Source organism: Furipterus horrens, unplaced genomic scaffold (genome assembly GCF_987537825.1).
Source record: "Furipterus horrens unplaced genomic scaffold, mFurHor1.1.pri manual_scaffold_12, whole genome shotgun sequence".
Taxonomy (NCBI): Eukaryota; Metazoa; Chordata; class Mammalia; order Chiroptera; family Furipteridae; genus Furipterus; species Furipterus horrens.
This window is the reverse complement of record NW_028327182.1, coordinates 96,558,797-96,577,284: the sequence shown is the minus strand read 5'-3', so window position 1 is coordinate 96,577,284 and position 18,488 is coordinate 96,558,797. Positions and strand designations below refer to the sequence as shown.

Here is an 18,488-nt window from a genome sequence, read left to right as displayed (position 1 = left end):
GACTACCCTTGGAAGCAACTGAAACTGTCTTGCTATGGCCGGGCCAAACGTCACGAGTCTTCAGAGCTCTCTAAGGGATTCTGACCCACACTAACTGTTGAAACCACAGCCAGCCATGGAGCTAAAGCTACATTCATTCGATCATTGCAAAGGTGCATCTTAGGCCAGTGTTTTCTCTGTTTCATGATGGTCCATGTAAAGTCTCAAACTATCCACTGAAGGCAAAAATGCACATTGAAAATCTGGAACCCGTATAGGCAAAAAAAAAAAAAAAAAAAAAAAAACCCAATAAATATTTTACAGTGGCTTCCAGTGAATTTGTCCTTCCATTTCAGGCAAAGCTTAGCCTTCCCTGAGTTAAAATAAATACTCGTTTGATCAGAACCCAGTGTTTGAGAAAAAATTTAGTTTCCACCAAGGAACAACTGCCACCCCCTTGTAAAAGCGAACGTTAGTTTCGTGAGGTGTAACTTTACAAATGTTACAGCCGCCTCAATGCTATTTCAGTTCCATGAACTAACGGTCCAGTTTGCATACAGCCACCAATCCATACTATTGACTATGCAATCACGATGCTGCCTCGGAGGTCATTTAAACACAACTTTTCCAGATGCTATGGGAAAAGCAAAAGTCATCACATCAACTGAGTCAGTTACTCTGTTCTCAAGTTCAGCAGTCTGCTTCTAAACCGTAACCGAAGCACGCATCAATCCTTCTAACCTTAAGTTGAGGGACTCTGAGATTTTAGTTGGCCTTCCAGATCTGGAGCCACACCGGAAGTCCACAGGGAGGGACGGGGTAGAAAAGGAGTCTTACCTAGTCAGGGCTACTGAACATCACCAGGAAGGGTCAATTACTTAATCCCCAACACAGACCATGCAGTACACGGCTGTATTCTACTTGTGATAACTACTGGTAGTGATAGTAATGCTAACATAGTTATCTGCTCCTTGCTCTGTGAATTGGACAAGCTGCTCACCTGTCGTTCACGGTATTGACTGCTGCCTGAACTCACCTTTGGTCCTGAGTATAATTACCAGGTGGAAACAAACTTAAGTATTTGTCATGCTGCGTTTACAGCAACTTCATTACACCTCTCCTTATTGTCACTGGCTGTGTTTAGCTTTGGGACCTGAGCAATGGCACCCAGTAATCATTTTTAAGTTAAAAGGTTGAGTCCATTGAAAGCCTAATTATAAAAACTTGAAGAAAAAGAAAGGAGTGCAAATAATTTCTAGCTTAGTTCAGAAATGAACATGAGAAGGGAATGCTTAATTAACTCCATGAAGCTGTTCTTCGCTGGAAGAATGTATTCACCTTCCCTAGGAGAGCAAACTTCTCTGCAGACAGAGAGTCAAAGAGCAGAGAAAGGGCGCGAGGTGCCCGAGAGACGGCGAGCAGGGCGCGTTGCCGTGGGTCCCTTGTCCACGGCAGTTGCCCAGGGGGACATGGCCCCTGGGGTCCTGAGCTTTTCTTCCCAAGATGCTGTGATCAACACTGAAATCTGACCTGTCATGGCTCTAAAGAGGCAGGAAAAAAGCTTTGGCAAGGGTAATAAGAACAGGCAAACAACAAACAAAGCAGGCAGATTCCTTCAACTTCACGGACAGCAGAGGGGACAGCCAAGAGCAGCCAGCGGCCTGACAGCGGAGGGACCAGCCGGGGGACCCAGAGGGGCTGGCTCCTCACTCCCCTCCGCTGACTGCCAACCATCAAAGGCTGGATGCCTTTTCCATACTAAACAGCCAGCAAGCGAACAATGAGCTACAGCCTCGGGACCGGAGAAGAAAGCCAGCGACAAAGAAAACAGAAGGACCCGGCTGTGGAGAGCAAACAGCGACTCGGCCTGAATGGAGAGCAGTTTCAGTTTCTCTGGGCTTGTTCGGGACGGCTCCTTCCTCTCTTTGTGCAGAATGCCAGCTTGGGCTGGTTGGCATTCTAAAAGATAAAAAGGGGAGTTTTGTTCTCATTATCTCTGTTAGTTCCTTCCTTTCACCCGCATGTGTAACGAAACCTGCTAAGTTCCCTATCGCTCCCTCTCTGAAGTGCTACAGCTCTGAGGTCACCTCAGAGAGCCATTTTCTCAGGCCTCACACTCAGCCTTTCTCCCAGAAGTAATCCAGGCTCTCGGGGACAAAAGGCCGAGGGGATCAAGAATATCTGCAAAGCGTGGTTGTAACCAGGGGCCATGACTGGATAGAAGAGAAGTCATGGTGGGCTGGAGGAGGAGGCAGGCAGGCAGGACACGTCCTCAGGGCTCCATGAGCACAGGGAGAAGGCAGAGTTGGTAACAGCAAGGGGACTGAAGGACACGATGCTGTAACTAGCGGAGCCCACGTCTGCTCACCACCAGGGCACCATTCACACTTTGTTCTACGATCAGAACCCTTGGCGTATGTGTGACACACGGGACCCATGCCCCCTGGGTCCTGCCATGTTATTGGCGGGGTGAGTATGAGTGGTTCCAATTTACATACCCAGAGGAAAAGGGGAAGGGGACTAAGAGGTACAGAAAACAACATACTCCTAAAATCCCATGGAATGGCAGCACCCAGAGGTGAGCTAGTTACAAAAGCCAAGGGCAAGGGGGCGTAGGGGAGGTGGCAGTGACCGAGGCGGGAAGGGCTGCCACGCGGGCTGAAAACGTTGGCAAGGTCTTGGGGACGCACGCGCTGACAGTGTTCTGTGAATAAAAGGCAGTGAGTGAGCAGGAAGTGAGCCCACTGCAGAGGTCAGCGGGGAAGCGGAATCCACAGGCAGGCGGAACATCAAAGAGGCACGCTTGGGGGGGAGGGGCCCTCCCAGCCCATCCCCCATCCAGAGGCCATGAGAGTGGAAGACAGAGGTCACGGAGGGGAAGCTCCTCAGACCAGGCCCTGAGCATGTGCCCGCACCTCCATGGCGGTGCCCCGGCTCTTCTGGGGCCACCTCTGTGCCCAACAAAGGCACACGCGGTTCCTCATGCAGGAAACCCCCCCTGATGACCGGGCGTCCACGGAGCTCTTCCATCCTGGACCAGTGGTTTTGGCCATCTTCTCGTCTGCTCTAGAGCTCCATGATCAAATCTTAGAAGAGCATCAAGTAGTTTTCTGTGTGTGAGTTTTATACTTCCAATTAACACCTTTTCGTACCAAAAACTAGAAGGGTGGGCATGGGACTGACACTTAAGAAATACTTCTTCAGTTAAATTGATATTAAAATCAATTTTTAATTTAGGTTTTTAGTTTCTTAAATCTTTTCAGCTTTATTGAGCTGTAAGTGACAAATAAAACTGTATATACTTAAAGTATGTGACATGATTATATGCTATATGTGCATATTTTTAAATGATACAGTTAAGTTAACACAACCGGCATCTCCCATAGTTCCCCATTCATTTCTTTTACGGTGGGAAGACTTACGATCTACTCTCCGGGAAAATGTCAAGCCTACGACACATAGTCCTCATTTACCACGAAACTGCTGTCATGACACCGATCCTGTCATGACAATGATTTTCACATGATGCAATACAACGCATGAGTTTTCACTGCTATTTAAATCTTGTTTTTGCTTCTTGTGGAATGAGTATCCCTTTACATCTCAGCTTCTGTAAACCAGGACCTATTCATCATGTTATGTAAACGAACGTCCATTAAGGTAATTGCTGTGAAATGAATGAAACTAATTAATAACACTAATTTTCCTAGTAGCCGCTACTTCATCTCTAGTAAGAAACCAATTACTTCTAAATTGTGCACTTACATTAATAGCTGCTCTGGCTTTTTCCTCCCTAGAGACTTGTCACCATGAATTTCCTTTCTCATATATGCGGTGACTAACAAACAAAATCGTCTTCTTATTTGTGAATCTTTCTTTAGACGGGAAAGAATGTGAAAACTGAGAATAATGGCTAATCTGGTCACACCTTTCATACAGTTAGGACACCCGAGTCGTGAATTTTTGTCCTCTTTGCACTATTTAACAGAAAATCTGAGACAGGAATGCGGAAGCCTCCCTCAGCCTCCCACTTCATTATCTGCGTGTAGTCAACTCGGCAAGTGCTCTCAAAGCCCTTCGGACAGCACATGGCACGCACTAAGTACTACACGTGTGTTCGTGGAACACATAAACATACTTTGCACTTCACTAGGACATACCCCATGCTTTGGAGAACACTAAGCTGGTCAAATCACGGGAATTTTCACGCAGAAAATATATTTAAGCCAAGCTGATAAAGGCTCAGCCAGAGGTGTGCGTTTCCACAGAGAAATAGAAAGGGCACGATCGTATCGCTGGCGGGAGGAAACGGTCAGCAGATGAGACCAACGTGTGGGTTCGTTGTTGGCCTTGTTTTGCGTTGGTTCGGGTATAAACAGCCGAGAGGATGGGCAGCAGGACATCAAGCTAGAGGAGGGAAAGGGCGGGATCCAAGCTGTGCTGACCGCCACACGGCCATGACTCGGGTGGAGGCTGGAAGAGGAAAGACCCTGGAAGTCTGGGCGGGAGGGTGAAGGACTGAGCGACAGTGCTGTCCTCATGGGTGACAAACCACGTGGGTGTTACAGAAAGCCGGGAGAGGGAACCAGCCAGTCCTGGGAGGGGCGGATTCGGTTTGGAACATGCTGAGGCTGAAGGGTGACAGGTCCGGCTGGGTGGAGCCCGCTGACGCTGAGCACAGCGACGCCGATTTGGGGGTTACGTGCAATGGCTGAGACCAGACAGACACCACGCGGCTGCCCGTCATTAGAACTTTTCAGGGAAGAGTCTCAGGAAACGCTGGAGAACAGCCCGTCAACTGGAGGGACGGGTGAGCGGAAGAGACGCCATCGATGGGAGAGTGGGACCTAACAGTGAGACGCAACAGCACGCCCAGGATGGAGCTCTCCGGGACGTCTTTTAGAGCTGGGAACTGGGTTAGAAATCAAAGGCCACGGGGCAGCCAGACAAGGACAGGAGAGCAGCCACAGGGGCGCTCAGCTAGCGGCGACGCAGGGTGGCACTGGGGGCGGGCGCTCCTGAAGGCGTCCCCCCGTCCCGCCTGACTCTGGCTGGGTTGCGTGTTAGAAGTGCAGGCCCCCTCTCAGGCCCGTACTCTCTGAACCCGAATCTCAGTGCTGGGGCCCAGGACTTAGTGTTTAACTTATTTTCTAAGTTATTCTAATTAGAACAACAAACTCAAGAGTTTCTAGAACAAGAAGTTTTATAGGAAGAGCCAGAGACATTTATTATGCTATTATGTGCCTTCTGCATGTCTTACACACTGTACAGGAAGCAGTGACTATTCTGACAGGTTCCCTGAACAAACTAAGGACACACTTGTTTTAACTACATGCCATGTTACTTTCTGGGCACCTCAGGCGCCATTCTGGTTATATTGGTTACGTGGGTCAGCCCTTGCTTCTCGGGCACATGCGGTTTTCTTTGCACCATCCTGAGGAGTATGCAGAGAGTTTAGAGCTTCCCGTGATCCCGATTTCCTCATCTCTTGTCAAACAGTTGAAAAGAGAATGACCTCAAATCAGTGAGGTTGAAACAGTCACAAACGAATTCTTTTAAAGGCCTCTGAGTTTCTAGGTTGACACTGTTCTGTCCTTGAGTTTAAACCCAGATCATCTACCCAACTTTTCTGTTTTTCACTTGTCTAGGAGAAAGACCTATATTTTTGTAGACAAAAATGGCAGCTCTGGCCTTTTCCAGTTAAAAATAATAGAATGAGAAGTACATTTCAAGTTTTGTTAAACTGAATCTTACATATTCAATTTAGAAACATATCTTCCAAAAAAGCACAGTTAACCCCAAACTTACTTTTAGTTGACACTATACCAATTCAAATTGTGTATTTTGTACAACAAACAGATGCTTGACAATAAAGCCAGCGTCTCAACAGCCCGCTATGAAGCATGGGGTGCGCTGTGACAGAAGAATAGTGAATGAAGGATTTATGCTCACTGACCTACACTGCGCTTCAGGACACAAACCCAATTCCAAGGAAATAACCAGTCATTGAAAAGAGCCTTCGAAACTTCAGATTTGATTTAAACGAGAAAGGTCAGCCAATCGTCTTTAACATTATTTTGTGTAGAGTTTTCCCAGCATTCCACTAACACATTTCCACCCAGGCATGGATTTCCACACCCGAATGTTTTGCTGTGAAATTTTAGTGTGGCTGTCTAGATTTCTTCATATTTCTAATTAAAGGTGCAGTCTTTTATCATATGTGTTTCAGGAAACTTAGGTCAACTTTTCAGTTATAAACCTGAAGATGTCTATTTTGTGAAGCATGCTTATAAGACAATTCTTTTAGAAATAAGATAATTTTATTGGCTCCCTCCAGTCCTTCTCCTTGAACATGCATGCCACATGCTAGAAGTCTAACATCACTAAAATGTTCTTGGTTGGCTTAATGAAAATAATGCAGCCTTATCTCTCTTACATGTTTTTTCCTCTAATTGTTACTGAAACAAGACCTGAGCTACATAAATTTATAGAATCTTGTCCAACCCCCTCATCAAACAGAAGAGGAAACAAGATCTCTGAAATTCACAGGACCCACCCAAAGGCATAAGGGATTGTCATCTGCTCCTGCTTCAAATCTGTAACTGCCTCTGGGGGTCATGTTTTTTCCTGGAAAAAGTATGAGGTCAAGACATGTCTCGTTATTCTTGGCCTAAGTTAGCAAACAATTTTACAGACCCTTAACTAAATGAATTTTTACTAAAATTGAATGACAGCAAAATATTTCTGCCTGATTTTCCTCTCTTGTCAAAACCTATAGACTCCTAGAAGGTTAAAGATACCACGTTTTGCTGTCCCAGTTGGAGGCAGTACGGTGTAGTTGGTTCCCCTCTTCCTACAAAGAGTTTATCCTTTCTCTCCCTGTTCCTCAGCCAGCAGCCGCTCTACTCACCCCTTCAAATAGAAGATTCATTATATGCATTTACCTCTCAGGAAAGGCCAGTAACTCTCAAAATAGTCTATCAAGTGCCCCACAATTTCCCCAATACTCAAGATTTCAAATCTCCAAAGAATATCTCTTATTCTTTTTCCTCTTTATTGCTCAATTGCTTAACTTCCTAGTTTTTTAAAAAAACATCTTTCATCGACCTCTTTCTGTCCATTTCCATGATTATCATGGTTTCACTGGGACTGGGCCAACCACACAGCACATTATCCGGGATTTCTGTGACAACTGTCTGTCTTCTCCAGTTTATCCTTTGTCTTAAAAACGCTGCTCAGTGTATCCTCCTTAAACAGTAATTCCATTAGAGGTCTTCCCTGCTCAATAACCTTCCATGACTCCCTATTTCCTACTGTGTAAATTCTAAGTGGTTGTTTTGGAAGGCTCTTCAGAATCAAGTTCCGTCCTGAGAACCCAGCTCCATGGCTTACTACGCCCCAAATTCACTACGTTCCTGCTTTGAGAAGGGGCCCATTATTCTCTCTAGAACACCTCTTCCCTCCCCAAATCCTCCACTTCCCTCCAAACCAGGTTCAAAAGGACCCCCTCCCTGAAACTTTCCCTGATACTATCTGTGGAACTAAATCATGTTTAACATCATTAAAAAAAATAAAGCCAAGAACAGTAAGTGATGTGGTTGGAAGGGAAACATGTTCCTGACCTATCCCACATGAGGATCTGAAATACCACAGTTAGAAAGCTTGTATGTGAAACTAAACCTCGCAGCTAAAAGGTAAACTCTTATCAAAGAATTAGTCCTGCATTTTTGCATATGAAATATTTCCTGGTATCTTTTCTGGAGACCAAACTTTGGGGCCGGAGGGGAGCCTGTGCTGCATCCTTAGATAAGCGGAGGAAAGAAGAGACAAGAAAGCGGAGAAGCGCGAGATGCCAAAATCTCAATTTGCCTATTTTGCAAATAGCTCCTTTCTTTGGAGGGTTAGCCGCGTGCATTATAGATATGATAACTATCAATTATTCAGAGTATGTGATGAATCCACTCCTCCTCTCATTCCTCCGCAACTCCAGAGTTTGTCTCGCTGTTTCGGAGCGCCCCTCCCTGTCTGTAAAGGGTGCGTGTCAGGGGCCGTGATGGGGTGGCTTGCGGGCTGGCTGGGTGCTCTCCGGCACTGCTTGTCCCCCTGAGGGCGGCGACGTGGCCTCCAAGGCTGAGCCCCTACCCCCTACTACCACCAAATAAAACAAATTCTACATCATGAACTTTTGGGTTTTTCAGGAGGAAATGTAAAGAGGAGGAAAAAGATGACCTCAGGCGACAAGTGTTTTCTCTCTGGTGTCCGGACACATCTCCTCCCCACTTTCTGCCCCCAGCCCCTCTGCTCGCCGGCTCTCCCTACTTCCGCAGGCAGACTCCCCCTCTCCTTTGCTGCACCCCTGTCCTTTCTCTGCTCTCCTGACCCCTGGCTTCTCACTTGCTTCCTCTACCCACGGTCACCTCCTAGCCAGCTGACACCAACATGAGTTTTTAGTGGACTCAGTGACAATAAAGCAATATGTCTTCCCTTCCTGGCAGAAGCAGGAAGAGATGCTACTTGGGTCTCTGTCAGATCACAGAGAGGAAAGAGGCCCCTTAACGTCTTGGAAACCAAGCCCGGGACTATTCTGAGTTCAGGTGGTGACTCCCAGCTCCTCTCCACAATAACACCTCCCAAGTACTTGGGATCATGCGAAACGTATCCAAGGGCATTGAAGTAAAATCCAAGACCACCTGTTTTTACTATAGCTTGGAAATGCGAGCTAGAGAAATAAGTAACTTCAAAATCATGAGCACCTTACCTTTGGACAGAGAATCCACTCAGGCTTAAGGTTACAAGGTAGAAAAGGTCATTCTTTCTAGACATTTTATGTTGGATCCCAATATCATCTAAACACATTTAACAGAGTAAATGACTAGACTACATGCTATCAATCATTTTGGCTTTCCATTTAGGAGAGCTCTTCCCCTGCCAAGTGCTATTCCAACCAGAGTTTCTATGCCAAGAAGGAGGGAGGGAGGGAAGGAGGGAGAAAGAGGAAGGACAAGATGGAAACACATTCTGCCACACTTGGGGAAGTTTTATCGTTTCTTTTTAACTTGAAAACATTCCTTTTGTCTCAGAAAACTTTTAAAGACAGTTCATTCTGGAGAGTGTTCGCAACACTGTTTTATTCAAAGGCCCTAAAAGCGGGTCTTTCTAAGACTCTTTCCCGTCAGGACTGTCCTGGCCACAATTAACATTCATAGGGAGACATGCCCTCAGCTTCCTCTCTCCCCTTTCTTCCAAGTTGGCCGGTGTCTACAACTCCACCGATCAGCAGTCAAAGCACCGCCTAACCCCTGAGCCTGTGGGAACTTAAGAGTTTCAGCCTGAGCACGTGGATCCCAAAGCCGTCTCCTCGGCTGGAAGAAATCCCTCACCACAGAGGACACGGGAGAGGCCGGGGGAGGGGCGCGGATGCACTTGGACAAGAAGAGACCAGCCAACCGGCCTTGAGTAAGTAGCCAACCGCACTGCCTGCGGGTCGCTCCTCAGGAACCAGGAGAGGCAGCTCTGCCCCCACCACGGGACACCCCAACCAACCAGACCGAGGTCTGCGAGGATAGGTCTCCCGCTTCCCTTGCTCGAGCCTCACCCCGCAGGGACCCGCCCCCTGCGCTCCCAGCAGATTGACTGCTTCGCACCCAGCCCCCACCCCCACCCACCACATTCCCCGGACTGCTGCAAGCTGCTGCCACTCAGGTCCCAAGCCGTGGACTCTGCGTAAAACTCCAGCGGAGCCGACTTGCGCGCCCTGTGCCGCCGGGGCCGCCGGGGCCTGAGCTGGTTCGGAGCTCCGCTGCAGGGAAGTCGAATGGGCCTTGGAGCGCGACTTCAAGCCCTTTGTGCAGAGGTGGCACTTGAGACAGGGACTGGAGCGCACCCCCGTTCTCGCCGGCCGCACCCTCCCGCACTCGGGCACTCAAACCCGGACGATCGGAAATTGTTCCAAGTTCCCACTTCGCGTGCCCCGCCTCAGCCTGCCCCGAGCCCGCCCGGCCCCCCGCCCCGCGCCCCGCGCATCTCAGGGCCGCCGAGTCCGAGTCCCGGGGACCGATCTCCTGTCCCTCGCACGCCGCCCTGAGCGCCGGGACGCGCCTCCCGCGGCCCTCGCCTCCAGGTGCCACCGCGTCCCCTCCGCGGACTCCCAAGACAAGCCCAGACACAGAAGGGGGAGGCGGGAGGGATGCAAGCGCTCCTTGAGCAACGTCCATCCACTTCCTTTCCGCACTAACCCCTCGGAGGCCGAGTCCGGGCGTCCCGGGCCGCCTGCGCACTCACCCATGGCCGGAGGTCCGACGTCCTTCGCACGGCAGCGAAAGCGGCCCAGCGCTCCGCGGGCCAAGTCCTCCAAGAGGCTCTCGGGCTCCTGGCACAGCCGCTAGTGACAGCCTCGCCCCTCCCAGCAGAGCCGCCCGGGTTCCCGCACCCTCCCTCTCGCACCTGCCTCCGCCGGCTACTGGCTACCGGCTCCTGGCCCCCCTTCTCCGCGGGTCTCCTTCGCGGTCGCCCCCACCTTGCCCCTGCCACTTTCAGGCTAGCCACGTGCAAAGGCCTCCGCCTTAAATGCTTTACAAACACTTTACACACCCACACACGCGCGCGCACGCACAGCCTCAGCGCCCCATGAGTGACCCAGGGGCCAGAGGATAACCTTAGCGCAGAGACGAGGGCGAGAGCACTCCGGAACAGGCTGGTCCGAACGACGACCTCACATTCCCTAAAATCTTCTCGTAAGTGTGCCATTTCTGCCTTAACAATGTTAACACAGACGAGAGGAAGGGAAAATTTTCCCCTCAATTCAGATCATGCCTCCCTTCCTTCTCCTGTGGTGAACATATTTTCTGTGAGCTGGCAAGGCATAAAGTCCTAAAAGACACACACACACACACACACACACACACACACACACGCCATAATATGCAGAAGTCACTTGGAAAATTGTTGCCTCCATGCAAGCGTCAGTCGCTGGCTGGCGCTGCTGAAAGCGCCCTGGGCTTGTCGTGGGAGACATGCGTTGTGATCCCGGCTCTACCATTGCGCCCCGGGGACTCAGTTTCCTAATTTGTAAAGTGAAGGATCTGGAAAAAGGGATCTGGAAGGTTCCGTCAAGCTAAAAATAATTATATAATCCAGCGGGTTACTGGCCTAGTTCTTTCCGGACTCAAACTGGAGAAGCTATTTCAGTCAGACGGTCCCCAAAGTGTCACGCTTCCTTTCCGTGCACAGCACACCCTAAAAAGTACGCAAATCTATGCCACGGGCAAGTGAAGAATTAAATAAAGTGGACGCGGTTACTAACCTCGAGGAGCACTGCCAGGTGAGGGAGGAGACGTAGCAGGAAAATAGCTAAGACGCGGTCGGGCGGAAATACGTGAATAGATGCAGAGCGCACCCCCAAGTGGCACAGAAACGTGGCGCGGCTGCTCCTCACGCAGTGGAAGGGGTGCGCCTCTCGGAGGGCTGCTGGAAACGCATTTTAGTTAAGTGGGAATAGAAAGCTATTCTCGTGGGAAGGGAAAGGAAGGAGGCAATAAACGTAAAAGGCTCCAACACACCGTTCAGAAACGCGTCACCGTTCTGGAAAGGGACGCGCATAGCCCGCTGTTGCAGCAACGCGCCGCGCTCACACGTGGGCTCAGTAGGGACCCGCAGCGGAGGTCCGGACACTAACTCATAAACACGGCTTCTGGATCACCGGGGACCGCTCACCACTTACTTCCTGAGGATCTATTTCAAGATGTTATTAGTCTAAAAATGACGTGATTCTGAAATATTCAATACCGATAATAACATAAATTCAGTGCAGTTCACTGCCAGGCATCGGTCTAAGGGCTTTTTATATGAACGCATGTAATTCTCACAGCAAATGTGTAAGGGAGTTACTGTTATTCCCACTTTACACATGTAGAAACTGAGCCCCAGTGAAATAATTCACGCGCCCACACTGCACAGGGAATGAACAGGAAGGTGAGAGTCACACCCACGCAGAAGGGCTCCAGGGCCCGCGCTCCGACTCTGTCCCCCACACAGTCCATCACGGGAAATGCCTTAAGTACACTACAGATTCCCCCCCACCCATGGGGTCCGGGCGTGTTGGGCTGGGCTCATTCTCCTGAAGGGTTCTACGTGGCTGTCGCTTGGGTTAAACCTCCACCTGCTGTGCTTCTCCCCCAGCTACCGCTGTCTCTCCCAGGGCCATCATAAATCGCACAGGACGCAGGCATGTGGGTGAAGGTCACCTCCGCTTCTGAGCCCACTGACAACACGGAGCGACACCCACGAGAGGGGAGACACTTCTGATGGCAGCCTCTGCTCCAGCCAGGCCTGCGGGTTCCGAGCCATGTCCCCCGCCTTTCTGCTCATTCTCCACACCCCGCTCTAGCCACGCCAGGCTGTCCACAGCGCGCCCCATCTGCCAGCCGCTCTCCCTGTTTTTGAACCGGGAGGCCCAGCTCCACCGCCCCCGAAAGGGGTTATGGGCCAGCAGCCAGACCTAGCGAGCCCTGACGTCTCACGGCTCCGGCCAGGGACTCCTTGCTTCCTGGCCACATGCCGCCTTTCAAACACAGACCTTCCTGGGCGTTAACAACTGATGCCCTGGGGGTGAGCCTCACTGCCCGCTGCTGCTGTTCCCCACCCCCGCCGCATGACGAAATGACAAAACTTGGGACATCTGGTGTGACGGGTGTTAGGTTCCATAGCACACTGTAAGTCATCTCCTGCGTGCCTAGTATGAATAAGCATGACCAACACCATTTTCAAAGTCACATAAATACTCTTAACCAATCACAGATAATAAAAGTAAAAGTGTGAAAGGCGGACTTCAGATAATGTGTACGAGAGGAACTTCACCTGCACTTGCCTGGGTGGCTGTTACGTGACAGGTCTGGGGGTGCAGCTAACAGCACCCCTTCCTCCTCAAGTCCCCTGTGGAGGAGAGTGAGGGTCTCTTCCCTGATGACCAGCAAAGCAGGCTTCACCTTGATCAGGGCACAGCTTCACTCCTGGGTTCAATGGCCAAGGTGACTGACGCACCTGAGTGACAACGTCATCCCAGGTCCCCTACTTCACGCTGCAGCTAGGGATCTGGACTGAGGGTAGGAAGAGTCGTTTCTTGAGGGAAGACGGATATGATGTCTGAAAAGTGGGATAAGCTGACCTGGGGAGCATGAAGAAATAATGGGCCTGTCTTCAGGAGAGTTTCAACACCTCCTCCCCACCCTGCGTGCCCACGACACTCCTGATACCAAGAGGTGGCGTTCACCTCCCCTGCTCTTCAACCGGGCTGGCCTTGCCGATCGGTAAATGCAGCAGAAGCGGCGTTCTGCAGTGTGGGGACCGGCCCTAAAGCATTGGCCTTTGTCCTCTGAGATCCTTGATGTCCAGGTGAAAAGTCCCGGATGTCCTGACAGAGAGAGGGGCCATGTGGCATCAGGCAGCATGGGGACAGAAAGAGGTGCCCCAGCCGATGGTTAGCACTAAGGTTCCAGACACGTGAAAGGGACCAGTCACACTGGGGACTCTGACCAACACCCCAGAGAGAAAAGAGCCACCCAGCCCACCAGTAACGGGAAAGAGTCCATCACCGCTTTTGAAGCCGCTCCACGGGGGGTGATTGGTTACACATGCAAAGGTCACTGCTATGCTGACACAGTCCCTTTACCTGTGCAGGGACATTTCATGGGGACAAGGAAGCACAGGGCGTGTCACCCACCAGCTTGAAGTAGAAGGAGAACATGGGAGGGGCTGGGGCCGTGTGTCGGCCCACCGTGCCTGGAAGCACCCCTGCTTGGGGTCCCAGCTCAGCGCTCTTTCCCCTGCTGTTCGCTGCCACCCATAGAGCGTCCCCTCTTGGTGGACAGTCACGCGCCGCTGCTAAGTGCGGACTGGGTGGAACAGCGAGGTCCACAAGCAGGTTAGATTGCGACGAAAGAATAAACTGGGGAGCTAAGAGGGAGACAGAAACCATTCCCGAAACAACACTTGACGGCAGCAGGGTCAACACTGTGGACGGACTTGCTTATTTGCACCGACCGCAGCAGCTGCGGGAACCACGGGCTGGTCCACGTCACAGCACAGGAGCGAGGTCGAAGGCCAGTCGGAAGCTCCCCACGCCCCTCATCAATCTTACCTTCCTGTCGCTCCACTGATCCTTAAATTATGTGAAGACAGCTTCAGGCTGCAGTGGTGAATCAGCTCATCAGAATTAGGGATGTCTTGTTCGTCTGCTGGCTTCAGTCATGTGAAAAATTGCGTTGACTGAAGACTAGCAGTTAATTTATTAAATAATTGATATGTTGTATATGCCATGTGTATTTCATGGCCAATCGTATACTTTAAGGCTGTTTAAACTTTATAAAACTTTAGTTTAAAAATAGAACATTTTGAATCCTTATACTTAGACACATTTAAGGATTTTGGGGTCAATTTTGTAAAGTTTTGATGGTTAGAAAGAGTCTCCATATTCTGCCCCATAAAGACACCTAATCTGTGAAAACTGCCTATTGAGATGCCATCCCCAGAATCGGACAGGCTCTCGTTGAGCTGCAAGAAGGAAGTAGCTGAGGCTGGCTAGGAACTGGGAAAAGGGTGGGGGCGCAGGTGTGGCGAGGGGCCATGGGACAGGGACAACTCTAAGGTTCCCGCGAGGTTGTGGAGGGAGGCAGAGGCAGGAGTACACGAGCTCTACCCTCACGGAGTTAGGCTGCCTTTGTCTTTTCTGCTACATGTGCTAGGACTTCATTGCAGCCTCGTCCAATTTCGTCTTGGAGAAAAATAAATGCTAACATCTTTTCAACAAATCCACTTCCCCGACACTGACCAAGGAGAGGTAAGAAGAAACGACAGCAAACAGAAGTGACATTGGAAGGATCAAAAACGGTGAAATAAATATATTAAGGTACCAGTACCTTAAACCGTTATCCCAGTGAGCGAATATCAAGGACACATTTAGGGAAGCAAGCCATAGGTCCAAAAGTATCGGTTCACAGTCTTAGCCAAGCATGCCCAGGGCCATGATGTGATCACGGGGTTGAGGACAAAGGGGAGTCACGCCTGCTTCTCAGCAAACCACCAACCAAAGCCGCGCTAGCCTTCCATGCTAGAATTTCCCCCAATTTTACTTTCTACTTCATCACAAAATGATTTTTAAATTTCCTCTGTACTATCACCAGTGAATGTCACTTTTAAAAGATGAAGTCCTCCATTCCTCTTCCCTGGGTCACTAAGGTTCTGCGCTCCCAGCCTTCGCTCCCAGACAGGAAGTGCGCTCCGGCACTGAGAGGCTCCGTTTGTGGAGTAGCAAGCATTGGGTCCACCCCTCACACCCATAACATATGTAGAGACAGAGAAACCCTTAGAACAGACGCAGGGTCTGGTCTTGTCAGGCCGGTACATTTTCAAAATGCTGTTGCAAAAACTATTTAGCAATATCTAATGTAAAAGTCTTTTTTTGCCCAGACCTGTTACTAAGGTGGTATTTTCTTTAAGAATCATAATACAGAAGCTGTGGAAAACTCTTTGCTGCGTCATGTAATATTAACCACATGGTGCCATAGAGTTAGAAAAAGGAAGAAATGAAAACGAATGTCACTTGTGATAAAAATCTTCCCACAGTCCGTAGCTCTCTGCTGTTGACATTAGAGTGTGGTCAGAAAAACTGGCCTGCATGTTTACCCCTGAACTCCATGGTTAGGGTAATAAGCTGTCTTAAGAACATCCTTTTAAATATAAAAAAGTTGCACTCTTCAAATAGTCATTACTTTAAAAGTTATTAAAGTAGTGTAGCTGATGGAAATAGCTACTTATTATAAGGAGGAAATGAATTATAAAATCAGTAGCTTTTTCCCAAATGAATGAGGCAGTTTTTACAGATCTCTTCACTAAATGTAGCCAAGGAAAAAAAGAAGAACATAAAAATCCATTAAGACAATAATTAAACTATGACAAGATAAACATAATTAGAGAATATATTCTATTTCTGATTAAAGCAGGGCTGTTATGAAATTAGATGGTCACCACTTTGCAGCCATGAAAGTAGGAATTAATTCCAGAAGCATCACCAGCAGATGCTACAACCGGTGGGTAGAAGTGAGTCTGACAAGTAACAGCAAGTTTCTAGTCCTTCCTCCCGAATGGCCTCCCATAATACGCTTATTGGTCACAGTGGAAAAGTGTAACTTATATGGGGGACAGGCAGATGTGGTCCAAGTCACTAGTACCAGGACTAGCGGACACACACACACGCGCCTCAGGCCGCCCGACCCACGCCTGCGACACTCCTGCCCCCGATGCAGACACAGGGTCTCTTCCTGCGGCAGCGTCCCGAGAGAGCAAGGTTAAGGGCGCCCTCCAAAACCACGGGCGATATTCCTCAGAGTGATCAAGCTTCTCAGCACCGGAGGCCTGAGGTGTGTTCTGGACTAGAGTACCCGAAAGATGTCACAACGGGGAGCGACGTGGGGTCCGGGGTTTCATTTTGCTCTCAAGGGTATTATTGGGACAACGGGAGCAATTTGAATAATGTCGCCAGGTTATATCATGATATCCATGTTAGATTTTTATTTTGATAAATTGTTCTTTGGTTAGTAAGAGAATGTCTTTGTGTTTTGGAAATGTGCGTTGAAATATTTAAAAAGCAGGGCATCACTTCTGCCACATGTTTTCACAAAATGAATAAAATACATGAATAAATGCACATAGAGAAAAAAGTATACCATGTGTGTGTGTGTGTGTGTGCGTGCCTGTGTGTGCACACGCGCATGTGTGCGTGGGCGTGTGTGTGCGCGCACGCACGTGATGTACATGAGAGTGAAAGAGAAAAACAGCCAAACAAAGGTGGAAAATGTTAGTATTGGGGGGATCTGCATAAAAGGGATATGGAAATTCTTTTTAATATTCTAGCAACTTTCCTACAGGTCTGAAATTATCTCAAAGTAAAAGGTTGGAAAAAAATTAAAGCCCTATTTTTTATCATTTTCTCAGGCATTATCAGTGGTTATGATCTTCTTAGACGTATTTTCAGGGGAAAGTCTACAATTGTATAGTAAGTCCTCTTTAAGCAAGAAATTAACAGGAAAATACTTCTTGTTCTCTGTCCAATACTGAGCATGCGCGGCACGGGTTTCTCTAGGTTCTGGTTGCAGGTCCTCATGCGTGAACTCCAGGCAGGTTTTATACGCACGGTGGCCACTTAGCCAGAAAAGAGGAAGCGCATTACTAACCCGAATGAGTCAAATGTATTTCAAAGGGAAAATATGTATGGCTAATAATATATTAGGCTATCAAAAAGCACTAATATAGAGGTGAAGTCAATACATAAATGAGAGAGAATCACTAGATGCCCAGAAATCATGGTGCAATTTGATTTAAAAGGAAAAATAACAGCAGCAGCAACACAATCCCTGTTTTTACGCACAAACTTTCATCCAGAGACCAGGTAACAATACAAGAAAGGAAAGGTCTTCATCCAGGGCTTTCAAAGAACTTTCCAAGCGACTGAGGTAAACTCAGTGTGTGAAGCCTGACAACCAGTGCAAATCGTATGTGAACAGATAAGACAAAGGTGTCAAGTACATGGTGATGGAAGGCGGCGCGGGGGTGTGGGATGCACCGCACAGATGGCGTCGCACGGAAATGCACACTTGAAACATATCGCCATATTAACCAGTGTCACCTCAATAAAGTTAATAAAAGTGAAGGAAAGAAAAAGTAACTACTGCTTCATTTACACATTTTTTTCGAAATGGAGATCTTCTATTTAAGCTAATATTCCAGGTACCTGACACTTGGTCCATCAAAAAAAGTTTTAGCAGTTTTTGATTAAAGTATCTCCAGGAGGCATTGTTCAATTTAGTACTTGATTTACAGCTTACCGTGATTATTTCTTGTTCTCTGGAGTGATGTACAAATGTTTTATTTTTTTCTTACCTTATGATGCCCAGTTTACTGATTCTTCCAGCCTTCCCCATTTCTGAGTGCTTCAAATGACCTAGAGTTTGGTAATTCAGACAACTGTTAGACAGGCTGACGACGTAGAAGGAGCATGTTCTGAATGCTGGTCTCTACCCTTTCGATTCAAAATAAAATGATGCCAGCTTTGGGGCTTATATTAATAATTTTAAATAACAGAGAATTTTATAAAGTTATCGTTCTTGGCTAAAGTCTTCACCCTAGATAAATTTTACGTTACTGTGGTTATTGCAGAGTAATGAACTGATATAATGTTGGTGGAATGCAAGGTATGGTACAGATTAATCAATATAATCGGTGATGAGGACTATAGAAGATATTGCCATAAAGGGAACTTTCATTTAAATGGCAATAAAGATGCCTATGGTTATAAGGTAGAAAATCATCTAGTTAATTTTATTACAGTGTTTGATCTTTAATAAAAAGAATAAGGATACAGAGAAAAAATACAGTGTACAGATGAATTTCCTCCTAGCTCTAAAGAAGTTCAGCAAGAGATAGTAAAATTATAAAGTCCCTATACGTCAAAGCATATC

General features: G+C 48.3%; 1 protein-coding gene across 1 annotated transcript in view; it reads right to left on the bottom strand.

Annotated features, from left to right (window-relative positions):
- Positions 1-10,372, bottom strand: part of GPM6A (glycoprotein M6A) — a 169,819-nt gene extending 159,447 nt beyond the window's left edge. The window contains exon 1 of the mRNA XM_090258405.1: positions 10,261-10,372. Coding sequence (XP_090114531.1) covers positions 10,261-10,264 — 4 coding nt within the window. The 5' untranslated portion in view covers positions 10,265-10,372. The remainder of the gene's footprint in view (positions 1-10,260) is intronic.
- Positions 10,373-18,488: the final 8,116 nt, after the last annotated feature.